Source organism: Plectropomus leopardus, chromosome 6, assembly GCF_026936395.1.
Source record: "Plectropomus leopardus strain MGB_pleo_1.0 chromosome 6, ASM2693639v1, whole genome shotgun sequence".
Classification (NCBI taxonomy): domain Eukaryota; kingdom Metazoa; phylum Chordata; class Actinopteri; order Perciformes; family Serranidae; genus Plectropomus; species Plectropomus leopardus.
Window position 1 is genome coordinate 37,746,713 of NC_142181.1, and position 14,424 is coordinate 37,761,136.

Consider the following 14,424-nt stretch of genomic DNA (forward strand, 5'->3'; position numbering starts at 1 on the left):
TGAAGTGACTGTGCATGTTGTCTCTAAGTGAGAACTGAAAACTGAACAAAATTGGCATTGATTCAAAGGGGTTAATGCAGCGGCATCATTACTGTGCCTCCCGGCTGGCACTAGTTTTTCAGAGGAGAGATGTACTGACCCAGTAAAGCTGACTAACACTGTCCTCAGACACTTCCAGCAGGAAAGTCCCCCCCACCCCACCCCACCCCACACACACATCCACCCTCACTGACTGAAGTTGACACTGAGATGACAGTTTAAGGTCAGATAAAAATTTAAGTGTTGTTTTTGGCATTTCTCTCCTTTGGATTCGAGCCTTTCTTCCCTGAATGACTGTTGGATTGTATTTAAATGCAGGCATAGGCATCGGTTTGCATTGTTTCAGATGAGGTGGTTTTTGGTCATGCTCAAAAAGCCAAATGCTTTTTTCTTTCAGTCAGAAGTTAAGACTGGATCAGTTCCTGTTTGAAACAAAAACAAAGTTTGTACTCTTGCAGGAGATGTGTACGTGTACGTGTAACTGTGTATATTGAGAAATTGTAGATTTAGCTGTACACTTTAGCAGTGTTATTATCAGTGCACTCAGACACCGTCTGTCTTTTCCCGCCCCATCTCTCCATCCCTTGTGATGGAAAGTGCAGAGTCATCAAAATGCAGACCACTGTGGCACTCCTATAGCCACAACATGGCTTTTACCGGATCAGGCTTTTCTCCCAAAGCCCAGATTGGCACATATTTGTGGCTGCTTACTTTCAGATCACTTTTTTTTCCTGAAAAAGAAAGAGCAAAATCTGAACACAGCAGCTACTTGACTCTCAGTTTCAAAACCACAACTGCTTTGGTCTGGAGATATTACATGGTTTTGAGACACAGGGCTGCAGTTTTAATGTATTTCAGGAAATGGGTTATGATAGGGTCATGGTGTGGCAGCCCATCATTTTGCCCTCTGCACTTATTTTCTTTAGTGTTTGTTTTGGTGATGTTACACTTCTCTTCCTAGCCGTACAATTATTTTGTTCCTTCTCAAACCACCTCTGGTTTTTCTGTAACATGCAATTGACTGTTGACACTGATCTCAGTGTCCAGAGACCACACAGGGATGATGTCAGATTTAATTTTGGTTGCCTGGTTACTGTTGATGTCCCCACCCCTCCCCTCTTTCAATCAATCTCTGTTGTCCGAAGCAGAGATAGGTAATGATAAAATAAGTATGTAAATCCCATGTCCTGTAGCTAACCTTTTTGCTTCCTGTTTCTGTCTTTCCATTTCAGGATGGAGGGATAATGATATGAATGTGAATATGGGCCAGTGGGCAGGCATGCGAGCCCCTCTCCTCGGTCTGGCCCTGCTGCTGCTGCTGTTGCTGCTCCTCAAGCCACCACCCTGCTGTGGCCAGAACACCCAGGGAGGCCTTCAGGATGGACCTCACTTTGGCTTCACCCAGGCTGTCTACCACGCGACAGTTTATGAAAACTCAGCAGCACGCACCTATGCCAACAGTAAAGTTAAAATGGGCATCCACCTGGCACAGCGCTCCTGGGAGATCCGCTACAGAATCACGTCAGGTGATGACGAAGGGTTCTTCAAGGCAGAGGAGTACGTGCTGGGCGACTTCTGTTTCTTGCGCATAAGAACTAAAGGTGGCAACGCAGCTATCCTCAACCGAGAGATTCAGGATAATTATGTATTGACAGTAAAAGCCTCTGTCAAGGGAGATGCCCTCCTTGAGACCTGGACAAAAGTCAGCATCCAGGTCTTGGATATGAATGACCTGCGACCCTTGTTCTCACCCACCACTTACTCCGTCACTATAGCGGAGAGCACCCCTCTCAGGACTAGCATAGCACAAGTTACTGCCACAGATGCAGATATTGGCTCCAATGGGGAGTTTTACTATTTTTTCAAGGAGAAAATGGAGTTGTTTGCTGTACATCCAACCAGTGGAGTTGTCTCTCTTAGTGGAAAGCTCAATGTTGATGAGCAGAATCGGTACGACTTAGAAATTCTGGCAGTGGACCGTGGCATGAAGCTCTATGGAAATAATGGGGTCAGCAGCACAGCCAAGCTTTTTGTCCACGTAGAACGCGTGAATGAGCATGCCCCAGTCATGACTGTGGTCACCCACACACCCTCATGGCTTGATAAAAACCCTGTGTATGCCATGGTCACTGTTGAAGACCTAGATGATGGCTTAAATGGAGAAATAGACTCAGTGGTCATTGTGGGTGGAGACCCTTCAGAGCAGTTTTTTGTAGAAAGATCTGCAGAAGGCGAGTTTGCCATAAAGGCCTCAGAGTTTGTAAATTGGGAGACATACCCTTATGGCTGTAACCTCACTTTGCAGGCTAAAGACAGGGGAGCCCCACAAAAGTTCTCTGCCGTCAAGGTTGTCCACATTATGGTCAAGAAACGACAGACAGCAAAAGCTACATTTGAGCTGGAGATGTATGATGTTAGTTTGAATGAAATTTCCCCACCAGGTACGATTGTAGAGGCTGTTAAAATCAAGCCAGAGCCTGATGATGCAGAGTATATTCTGACACCGTCTGCAGATTCAGCTTTTTTTCAAATGAACACCCTAACAGGCGTAATCTCCACCACTCACTGGTTCACCCAGGTGACCCAGGATGTCTTTAATCTAGAGGTAATGGAAATAGATAGTGAGCTCAAAGTTAAAGTGCGGGTAACCATTGAAGATGCCAATGACAACACACCAACATTTGATCTGTCCTCTTATGAGGTTATGGTCAATGAGAGTGTAGCAGTTGGGACCAATGTATTGACAGTTTCTGCAGTGGATGAGGATAAAGGAGAAAATGGATACATAACTTACAGCATTTCCAGCCTTCAGCCATTACCCTTCAAAATCAATCAGTTTTCTGGTATCATCAGCACCACTAAAGAGTTGGACTTTGAATCATCATCAGAGAGCTTTGTTTTTGTTGTGAGAGCATCTGACTGGGGGTCGCCTTACAGGCGAGAGAGTGAAGTCAATGTGACAATCCACCTGGAAAATGTAAATGACAACCAGCCATTGTTTGAGAAGGTAGCATGCCAGGGTGTGATCTCAAGAGATTTCCCAGTGGATGAAGTGATTACGACAATGTCTGCGATTGATATAGATGAGTTGGAGCTAGTAAAATATAAGATTATTTCAGGGAACGAATGGGGGTACTTTGACCTAAACCCAGATTCAGGCGTCCTTTCACTGAAACATTCCCTTGCCACAGCCAATCCAAAGAACGGTGTCTTTAGTCTCAAAATAACTGCCACAGATGGTGAGAACTTTTCCGATCCTATGTTTGTTAACATCTCACTTGCTTATGGGAAGTCTCCTACCCAAAGTTTTAACTGTAAAGAGACAAGGGTAGCCCAAAAGTTAGCTGAAAAGCTGCTCAAAAAGTCCAAAGCTAGCAGCAAGCCCAAAATTGAGGAAGGTTTTATTGACCTTTTCTCTGTCAATCGGCAAACGCCCCAGTTCGACAAAGCTTTTCCAACAGATATCGCTGTGCGGGAAGACCTAAAGGTTGGCTCGAGTGTTTTCAAGGTCAATGCCTACGATGGTGACACAGGTTTCAATGGTCAAATTCTGTACTCTATTGCAGATGGAAACACTGACAGCTGTTTTAAAATTGATATGGAGACTGGCCTTATCAGTGTCTTCCTGCCGATGGATAGAGAAAAGAGGGATCGTTATCTCCTCAACCTAACTATCTATGACCTTGGCCTGCTGCAGAAAACTGGCTGGCGTTTGCTTACTGTCTACATAGAGGATGCTAATGATAATGCACCCCAGTTTTTGCAGGAAGGAGGCTATAGAATTGTCATACCTGAAAACACTGCCTTAGGTACAGATGTCATCCAGGTTGAGGCCACCGACAAAGATCTAGGATCCAATGGGGAAATTGTGTACTCTGTTTTGACCAGCACCACCCAGTTTGGCATCAACTCGACTAATGGGATAGTGTATGTTGCTGGCCAGCTAGACAGGGAGTTTGTTTCTGCTTTTAACCTGAAGATTGAGGCCCGAGACAAAGCAGAGAGAGGGGGTCAAAGGTTTTCTGTCACCACTTTGAAAATCATACTAGAGGATGTGAATGACTGTCCCCCACTATTTATCCCCAGCGTGTACAAAGCCAGAGCTCTGGAGGATCTTCCAGTGGGAACTGTTGTGGCCTGGTTAGAGACCCAGGATCCAGATTTGGGTTTCGGAGGCCAGGTCCGTTACTCTCTAGCCAACGACTACAATGGATGGTTTGAGGTAGACAAGGCCAGTGGTGCTATTCGGCTAACAAAGGAGCTGGACTACGAGACGCAGCAGTTTTACAACCTCACTGTTAAGGCCAAAGACAAAGGAAGGCCTGTTTCTCTTCTCTCCGTCACCTTTGTGGAAGTGGAGGTTGTAGATGTGAACGAAAACCTCTACGCTCCATACTTTTCCCACTTTGCCTTGACAGGATTAGTTAAAGAGAATTCCCGGATTGGAACTACACTACTCCAAGTCACGGCTATAGATGATGATGCTGGCAGAGATGGAGAAATCCAGTACTCCATTCGTGACGGCAGCGGGCTTGGACGATTTGCCATCGATGAAGAGACAGGTGAGTTTTTTTCTTGAAAATGTTTTTTTTTTTGTGTGTGTGTGTGTGTGTGTGTGTGTGTGTGTGTGTGTGTGTGTCATGCTTTCAATGTGCATTTCCCCAGTGATGAAAGTCAAAAAACAATTTTTACTCATGTAACTGTAACACAGTCATTTTTTTGTGTACTTGCATTTCACCAAATATCACTGCATTGCCTGGAAACATAGTATTGTGTGGGTTGCAGAGTTTATATTGTCCTACACATTAACATGTTAATGGAGAGTTTTGATCTGGATTTTCTGACACTTTAAAGTATTCTTTGATATTCTTAACAATCTCTCTGATGAGTTCTTGAAAATAGAATTTTTGGAAATAGGAAATTGAGATACATGTAGATAAATGGAGAGATTTAAGTGTTGGAAGAATTTTGCTTCTAAAGGTGCTTTCACAAAGGAAAAAAAAAGTTGCATTTTAGCTCCAGTCAAATCCCTGTTCACACTGACTTTTTACAAAACAGAAGTTTACATGAAGTTATACAGACTGACGGGTAAGTCGACTGGACCGTTTGGCGATTGTCATCCTATATCATCAGTGCGTTATGAGGAGCCCTGGTGGGGAAATCAAATTCTGATGTCTGTCAGAAGTTTATGCAGCATTGTCATGCTTCTGGTAGTCTTTGGTGTCCCACAAAGAGCCCACAAAGAAATATTAATTAAACTGACCACACATTATGAATGCTGACAGCTTGGGAAAGGTCGAAAAGGAGGCGTCTTGTACAGTAATGATAGGGGGCTTACAACTGCATCATCGCTGTCACACACTTTTTAATAGACTTAATGTACTGACAAAGTACACAGAGTCGGATACAAACACAGCAGTTTTAACAGTTTTTTAATCAGGGAAAATATGTGTTGCCATGGTTACTAAATGATTAGCATAAATAGGTTATTGGTCACTGAGCATCTCCACTGGAGCTTAATACTTAATAATTACAACAATGAATTGATCTTTAGACTGCCTATTGCATAGCTAGTGCCTTAAACATGAAATGAAGAATGTCAGCAACATTTAAAAACTGTGCAATGGAAAAAATTATAGTATTAATAAATAGAGTGTAAGTGCTTACAATTGATGACATATTTAGCTTACTGCTGAAATTCTTAAAGCATACCATAATATAGTTTAGAAAAATAAGCATGTGAACATTACTGAATAGAAAACCTAACTCTGGCATTGCAATAGTTCTCACATGACTATAACTCATTTATGGTCACTGGGGGTGTGTGTATATATATTTAAGGAGGCTGCCAGTGCTCTCACCTGTTTTATAGTTTGCTGGCAATATGTTTATTTTCTTGTAAAATGGTCTTTATTCTCATAATATTATGAATTTATTCTTGAAATCAAACATTTTTTCTCCCCCAAAACTAATTTTTACAAGATAACATTTGAACCCATCACTCTTTTAACTGAATAGAGCTTGAACGAATCAGTATGTAACTTAGTATGTAACCACCTCCATGAGCTGTTAGTTCTGCCCACTGCCTGCTAGGTTCAGCTGAGAGCTAGTTAGCTCAGTGCATGGCAAGTGAAACTGGCTGTGAACAAAATACCCCCCCCCCCCAGCTCTGGCTGTCCCCAGTTGAAAATTGAACGACCAAAGGTGGCCAATGGGAATTTCTTGAAATATTATATCTAACACACACTCACACAGATACACAAACCCACACACACTCTCACACATATGCAGTCGTTAACCTGGTGTGGTGTCCCAAGTTGATGAACAGGAGCAGAGTGGAGGGGAGGATTTATGGCCCTTGTTAGCCAAGCCTTGGCAAGCTCCATAAATCAGCCCTGAGCTGCCGAGAAACACTACAAACACAATTACAACTTAGAGAAATATTCTGGCTTTGCACACACACACACTTGCACTGCACATGCACACTCGTATCAGCTTTGCAAACCATAATGTTGAACACAAATTTTAACTGGAATGTCTTAATTTGGTCAAAGGGGCGGGGCCTCAGTGGACAGGTTCGAACAAGCAAGTAAACGCTGACTGGCTGAGACAGCTGTCAATCAAACAAACATACCTCACATTCACAAGTGTTTTAGCCTGAAAGAATATTTTATCTAATAGAGTTAAAATAAAGGATGATTTAATCACTTCAGTATTATATGAATAGGTGTTTTGAAGAAATTCCCTGTAAATGATTTGGCTGTGCATATCAGTTATCCTTTGCATTCCAGCAAATACAACATAGAACCACAGATTTTATAGTTTTTTTTAAAAGATCTTGCCAAAGGACTGAAGTTGAAAATTAGCCAGCTGGCTAACACTGGCACATCTGAGGTGTGTTGTCCTTACAAAGAAAATAAATTAAATTACATGAAAAGCTTTTTAAATCAGCTCAACATGGATGTGTTACAAGCTTTCAAAGAAGACACAACACTGAGCCGATTCGACCTAATTCAGCATGCAGCAGTCGCTCACCCTGCTGCTCACAGGCCTGACAAGTGATGGACGCAGAGATGATTTACTGTTTTACTGGCTTATATAAAGTCCTAGTTGGCAAAATTTGCTTGTACTTATTGGCATGCAAAAAGATATACATGTTTCTGCGTAAGCCAACTGCACTGCATACATTGTCATTGATGTTTTTTAATGCACATATTGGATGTAAAATCACAGATTCAGCGGGGAGCTCATTCCATCACTGTGGGCCCTTGACAAGAGTCTTGATGGAGAAAATGAAGGGTCAGCTAGTGATCCAGAGGTGGAGATGAGCTGTTGTGCTGTAATGTTGGGTCTGACCATCGCCAGGTTTTTAAATTGTATGCCATCTGCAACAGAGTAGAAGTGTGTCCATGGAGGCTGGATTGGTCACTGGACATGTAGCACCTCTGAGCTTCAGTCTGGGGCCTGGAGTTTACATCCTGTCACAGACCTGAATTAAACATTAAGCTTTACACTGTAACCACGAACTTTCACTAATCTTAAAGGTAAAGTTTGTAAGATTTAGGGGGATTTGGTGGTGTCTAGTGGTGAATTGCAGATTGCAACCACCTGAATTATCTACAAAGGTCGCTTTCTTTCCAAAACAAACGGATCTGATGATTTAACCCGCTAGAAACACTGAATGAAGCAGTTTCATGATACAAACAGCAAACTCTGCGGCTGCTTATTGCAGTTGGGCTTCTTACTACGGTGGCTGATGTAAAAACACAAATGGCCCTGCCTGGAGTCAGTGTTTGGTTTGACCATTCTGGGCTACTGTAGAAACATGGCAATGTAACATGTCAATCTATATAGACAGGTACCCGCTCATTCTAAGGTAACGAAAACACAACAATTCCAATTTTCAGGTAAATATATACAAAAGAGAAGATACGTATTATAATATATTTCACTTCTGCAAATATATCTCCCTAAATCCTACACACTGTCCTTTAAGTTGCCTAACACCAACCATGTTGTAGCCTTACTGTAGCTGCTAGATACTGTGGAATGAGTTAATTTAAACATAGTTACCTCTAGATGTAAGAACAGTAGCAACAGTGATTGTCTGGAGACCCGCAGAGAGTGTACCTGGCTTCTGGCCCAATGTCAGCTGGGATCAGCTCCAGCCCCTTGCAACCTTGTAAAGCAGTGGTTCCCAACCTTTTTCTTTTAGGGGCCCCATTTTCTGTCATTGAGTAAGCTGACGTCCCTTGACTGACACATTTTGTAGGTATTTAATAGCATATGCAATGCATAAAAATAATAGCACAGAGAAAATGATAAACTGTACAGTTGACTGAAATAGTGAATGTAGTAAATGTAGAAGTTTGTGTAAAATAAGTGGTTTGGATTGATTTTGAGCAGATTATTTCATGTGAACATTACACCCTTGACAAGTTTTTCCTGATATTTTTTAACTTTTTATACCATTCTCTGTCTGTATTATGTTTTTCTTTTTGAGATTTAGCCATCATATGTACTTAACAGTATATTTCGGCAGCTGTGGCTCAGCATCCACTAATCGAAATGTTGGCAGTTTGATGCCTGGCACCTCCAGTCAACATGATGAAATCTCCTTGGGCAAGATACTAAACCCAAATTGCTCCTGATGGCTGTTCCATCAGTGTGTGAGCCTGTATGAATGTTAATGTAGCAGGTGGTACCTTGTACGGTCGCCTCGACCACCAGTGTATGAATGTGTGTTTATGGGTGAATGTGACATGTAGTGTGACAGCGCTTTGAGTGGTCAAACAGTGGAAAAGTGCAATTCAAGTGAAGGTCCATTTACCATTTAGCAGCTTTCTTTTTTGAAAAATTCAGTGTTTTCTCCTCCCTGACACTTGCTCATTGTTCTTTTAGCTCTTTGGTCATATTAACTGCGTAGTTCTATGCAGGATAAGTCTTTTTAGCAGAGACTGAAAGCTATCTGAATATAGTTTGTGCTTACCATGTCTCTGTCTTGTAAGATTGTTGTAGTTAACATCTTGAACAATGATCTAAACTTCAAAAATAACAATTTAATTTAGTAGAAATAAATAAAATGTGACCCCTGTGAAGCCTTGGCGATCTGTCATAGGGCTCGGGGCCCCCAGGTTGTGGACCAGGGATATAAAGGACAAGCGGATCGTCAAGTCTCAATATAAGCGTCCTTTCCCTTGAAGGAACACAAACTCTTGTCTAGGTTGAGCTTAAAGTGGTGTCTTGACATCCCATCAGCTCTATCAAGCAGACAGTGATGCGTTTCTTCAGCTCTTTTGGACAGCTTGGTGTCATCAGCATAGCAATGACAGCAGGGATTTCCAAATTAATTTACAGATGCTGAACACTGACAACAGCAGCAGCAGTAGCATAACAGCAAACCACAAACTGTATAACTGCATCAAGCAGTGGAAGTTGCTGTGGATCCACCTGCTTTTGCCCCGGGCTGAAAAGGCTCTTTACTTGGTGTTTTAGTGCATTTAGCACTTATGTGTGTTCACACTGCGACTGTGTAGTGTCTCAGTGTAGGCGTTTTTTTTCTCTGATGTTTCCCAACCTAAAATAATGAAGAGATGGGTGGTTTAATGCTACTGTTGTTGTGTGTGTTAATATAGATGTGTTATAGTCTGCCAGTAGCTGCTGTAACTGGATAGGCTTAACATTAGACGCCCGCCTTTACTTCCCACACACATACACACACTTACCTTGAAAGCCTAACCTTCCCCTGTCAGTCTCCCACCCACTCTGTTCAGCAGGAAGCTCTTCACATCAAGACTCTTAATCACAGTGTCACTTCTCCCTGGGAACCGTTGTGTTTTGTGAGAGAAAGAAAGAAAGAAAAGAGGAGGAGGTGAAGGAGAATTCATGGCTCCCAATTCTACAGTGATTAATTTCTAACAGGCGAGGAGGCCCACAGCTTTGTTTTTCCAACAAAACCTACATTGTGGAGAGCTCTGAATGTGCAGCCAGGAATTAACATAGAGGCACATAGATGTGGGCAAACACACACACAGTTAACTGCCATTGCAGGTTGACATACTGTAGGCTTGTTTGGGAAATCCAAATATGAAAAGCACTGACCAGTGGATTTTCTTGCAGTATGCAGATTCTTTCCATAAGCTTGTAGTATAACCTCTTTGATGTTGACATCTTGAAGATACAGTGTATTTATGTTGTTATTGAATTATAAAATATAATTATATAAAATATACTTAAAAAATATTACAACCTGAAATCCCTGATTTCAAAACAGCTTTTCATAATAATAAAAAATAGCACTGCATGGTGTTTTTTGCAATGAAATTGAAGGGGCAAGTGAAAATGGCAAAAACAGTTACAGTCACTAACACAAACAGTGGCAAACAGTGGCAAACATTGGAGAGCAAGTGTGTGTGTTGGGGGAGAGGGCAGTTTAGAGTATCAATACACTGCAATCCAACTCTACATGAAATGAGATTTTACTCTTTTAAATGGTAAAACGGCCACACAGAATTCATGGGAAATGGCTGAGTCTGTATAAATTGTGAAATCCTTTAGAGACTGTTTAGTATCAGAATAATTCATCTGATTAGTGTCTGTTCATCTGTAGTTACAAATTGTAGGCCTGTCACGATGACTGCTTTTGTTTGACAATAAACTGTCCCAGAGATAACTGAGATAAACAATATTATTGTCTGCTAAGCCTGCTGTTTATTCTGGCATCACACAAGTGAAATTCTTGTGTGAACAAACACAATGGGCAGTGTCAAAATCAGGTATCGTACAATAAGTCGATAACATAATCATTACGCCAGGCATAACAAACAAGTACCGTTTGTCATTGTGAAGATTGACCAAAATTTTAAGAAACATGGGCAACAAATACAGCTAAGGTGTAGGCTAACTCACTGACTTCATGTCAACTAGGGCTGGGGCAACGCATCGACGTAATCGACATAATAAATTACTTGATGCGTTGCACCATTTCACACAGCGCACAGGAGCGTGAGCAGCACCGAGCATGTTGTTTTTTGTTTCAGTGATGTTATCAAGTTAGAGTGTGCACACTGCCCGCCCGAGCAGCACTTGTCAGGCATGTCTGAGCTGCATGTCAGCTGCAACACATCTAGAGAAACGGTGGCTCGCCATTTTTTTATGTGCAACGCTCGCATTAGTTGACTCTGTACCACTTTATATCATAGTTTAATGTCTATCTCTGTCACAGAGATGAGGAAATACAAAGATGTTTGTTTTACCTCAACTTCCTTGCTTCCCTTTCAAAACAAAAGCTATCTGATTGTGTCTCTGTGGACAGAATGCCATCACTTGCTGATACAATGCATTTTATTTAGAAACATTTACAGGACGGGGTTGTCCGCTGTGCAGGAGCTTGCACAACTTCATAAATGAGTGGAATATGTGCTTATAAATATGAAAATGCAGCACTCATATCAGCAGGCAGCGGTATGCCTTAAAGCCCAGTAAAGGCTGGATTATTTTGATGCAGAAAGAATGTACTAGTTATAATTATTTCTGTTAGAGAAAACTTTTTTAAAAAAGTAACTGTTAGATTTGAGGTTTGTTACTGTAACAAAGAGTAACTGCTTTGTTACTCTTCCTAAAAGTGACTTGAATTTTACATTGTTTTATTTATTTTGCTGGGGGGGTTAAATTTCACTTCCAATGCACCTGACGTTCCTCTGCTCTGTCTCTGCCCTGAGTGCACTCTGAGCTCCGACAGTGTGGTGCTGTAAATAACTGTAAATAAATCTATTTGTCGCGGCAGATGTTTCAATCGTGGCAGGCAGCCACAAAAAAATGAATGTGTGGGAAACCCTGCATCTTGCTACTACTGTTTAATCCTGTTGTGCATTGTGCAACGCCTTCCTTTGATGACACATTCTTGATGATGATGTGTCCTCTCAAAACTGGTGGAAATGCTGGCTGGTCCCCAAGAAAGCAGCAACGTTCCAATAAACCTTATTGGAACTGGTACAAGAATCACAACTAGTTTGTTGGAAAAGGGCTATAAGAGCACAGTGTGGTTCTGAAGGATGTCAATGTTTGGAAACGTTTTCCAACAAATCAGAGAACTAAACCTAGTCATGTATTTGGGTCAAGTGTGAAAATGGCCTAATCTTCAGACTGCTGACCCATTTTGGCTTGCAGACCAATTACAGGTCAGTCACAGACTGGTAAGGAAGGTAACGTTACAGAACACAGTTTTTTTCCTTAGCCATTTACTGTTAATGTGATCAGTATGGGACCTGCTGTGTGTGTGAGTGAAAGATGCTCCCCGCTCCCTGGAGCAGCTCTCCACTGTTTCTTTAAGGAGAACACAGCATCATGTTCGACCATCAGCACACAGTAATCACACACTCTGCACATTACACAGAGCTACACTCCTTCTATTACCATAATTAGTGAATTAATGACTGCATTTATCATAATTGCAGGCTGAGAAGGAGCACAAGTGTCTGCTTGAGTACTTTGCTGTGTTGAGGTTTTGGCTAGTATAGGGCTGAAGGGCTGCGCGCGTGTGTGTGTGTGTGTGTGTGTGTGTGTGTGTGTGTGTGTGTGTGTGTGTGTGTGTGTGTCTTTAAACTGTATTTCTCTCAACCAAAAACAGACAAAAATAATGAAACATTTTCAGTGGATTATGAAAGGAAAACAATGCCACAGTAGTGACCACTGTTAGACAGCCAGGTGATCTCGGGAGGGTGAAGACTGAAAACACTAAAGATAGACTTTTTGAGTTTGATACAGATGGAGATTTTTGATGCCAGCATTGAGTGGCCATTAGTGCTGTTGCAATTTCCCAACACTTTGTCTTAAGCTTTTGGCCATGGTAGGTGCTACTTGATGCTAATGCGGCATAATTGGCTTGACACACAGTAGGTACCAGATGTCACTGATGAAACGGTCTTGTGTGACAGACTTGTCAAATAGCAGGATAGCGCAGGCACAGCAGATTGTGGGCTTACTGGTGCTGTGTGAATCATGGTTGCCCTAGAAATTTCAGAAAACAGAAAATTCTGGCACAGAAATAGGAAATGACCCAGTGTCAAAATGTGATATGGACAACACATACCCAAGGGTGCCAAGCAAAATGAGACTGTGACCAGAAGGTTACTGGTTTGATCCCATTACAGGCATGGTAAATTTGGGAATGGAAAGTGATAGGGCTGGACCCAAATTTTCGGCTATTCGAATATTTTTTAATTAGGTAGGTATGCGGTTTTCAATCTAGGGATTAAGATTTTGTTTTTGCAGAGGACAAATGTCATTTCAATGTTTGTGGAAATAGATAAATTTATAGATACATAGTAAATGTTAGATTAGTTTGAGTTAGTATAATCTGCTTCTACTTCATGGGGCTTTGTCAGGTTATTTTGAGTAGTTTGTAGGTCCATAAAAATGTTTTCATGATAATGAAAATTGTCACAAGCCGTGGAGCTTTTTCCTGCTGCACAGCAGACAAATTTTAATCTTCCATAGTGAGGAAACTTTGCATGTCAGAAGAACAAAAAAAATTAAGAGACTAATTTAGAACACTGGACACAGATGATTGTACTGTGTAACAGAGTTTTTTCAAACTGGGCCTACAAAGTGTCACAACTGCTGTCAAGCTGTCGAAAGGCACATCATGCACTCCCTCTCCTGATGCTGAGGCTCTGGGGCACATGTTGTTTCTCTCACATCTGACGCTAAGGCTCTGAGGCACACAACGTCTCTCTCTCACCTGACACTGAGGCTCCTGGGCACACAGTGTCTCTCTCACACCTGACGCTGAGGCCCCGGGGCGCGTGGTGTCTCTCTCACACCTGACGCTGAGGCTCCAGGGCGCATAGTGTCTCTCTCACACCTGAAGCAGAGGCTCCGGGGTGCACCGTGTCTCTCTCACACCTGACACTGAAGCTGTGGGACACATGGTGTCTCTTTCTCACCTGACGCTGAAACTGTTAGAGGTCGGCTGCGGGCGCAAAGTGTTTCTCACAGCCTACCCTTTAGTTTGAAAGCTCCGTGGTTGTGATTTAGGCTGTACGGGTGAAAGCTGAGACTTTTGAAAACCACGGCCCTCATCCGCTTCCCTATTGGATCTGATCAGTCACATATCAAGGAAAAACATTATAGCCAGGATGACAAACATGCCAAAATATGGCAGTGAAAAAAAGGGAGATTTTCTGAGGTACTGGCAAATAACCTACCTAAAACTAATTCAGCGATATGAAAATAAATTGATTTTTCATTAAATTCATATCTCACAGTTAATTGAAAATAAAAGCATATAAAGTATGCAAAAATGTGTCAAAGTTTAAACTAAAATCTAGCCTACAGTGGTTCACCCTTCGTAGTGGAAGACAGGCTACATGTGTAGTACATAAG

At 41.9% G+C, this 14,424-nt stretch overlaps 1 protein-coding gene across 8 annotated transcripts in view; it reads left to right on the plus strand.

Moving 5' to 3' along the window:
- The window catches only part of LOC121942862 (protocadherin Fat 3-like), a 297,480-nt gene that overhangs the window by 99,379 nt on the left and 183,677 nt on the right, over nucleotides 1-14,424 (plus strand). For all 8 annotated transcript variants that reach the window (XM_088079386.1, XM_088079389.1, XM_088079392.1 and 5 more), the window contains one exon: nucleotides 1,272-4,601. In XM_088079386.1, coding sequence (XP_087935512.1) covers nucleotides 1,289-4,601 — 3,313 coding nt within the window. In that variant the 5' untranslated portion in view covers nucleotides 1,272-1,288. The remainder of the gene's footprint in view (nucleotides 1-1,271; nucleotides 4,602-14,424) is intronic.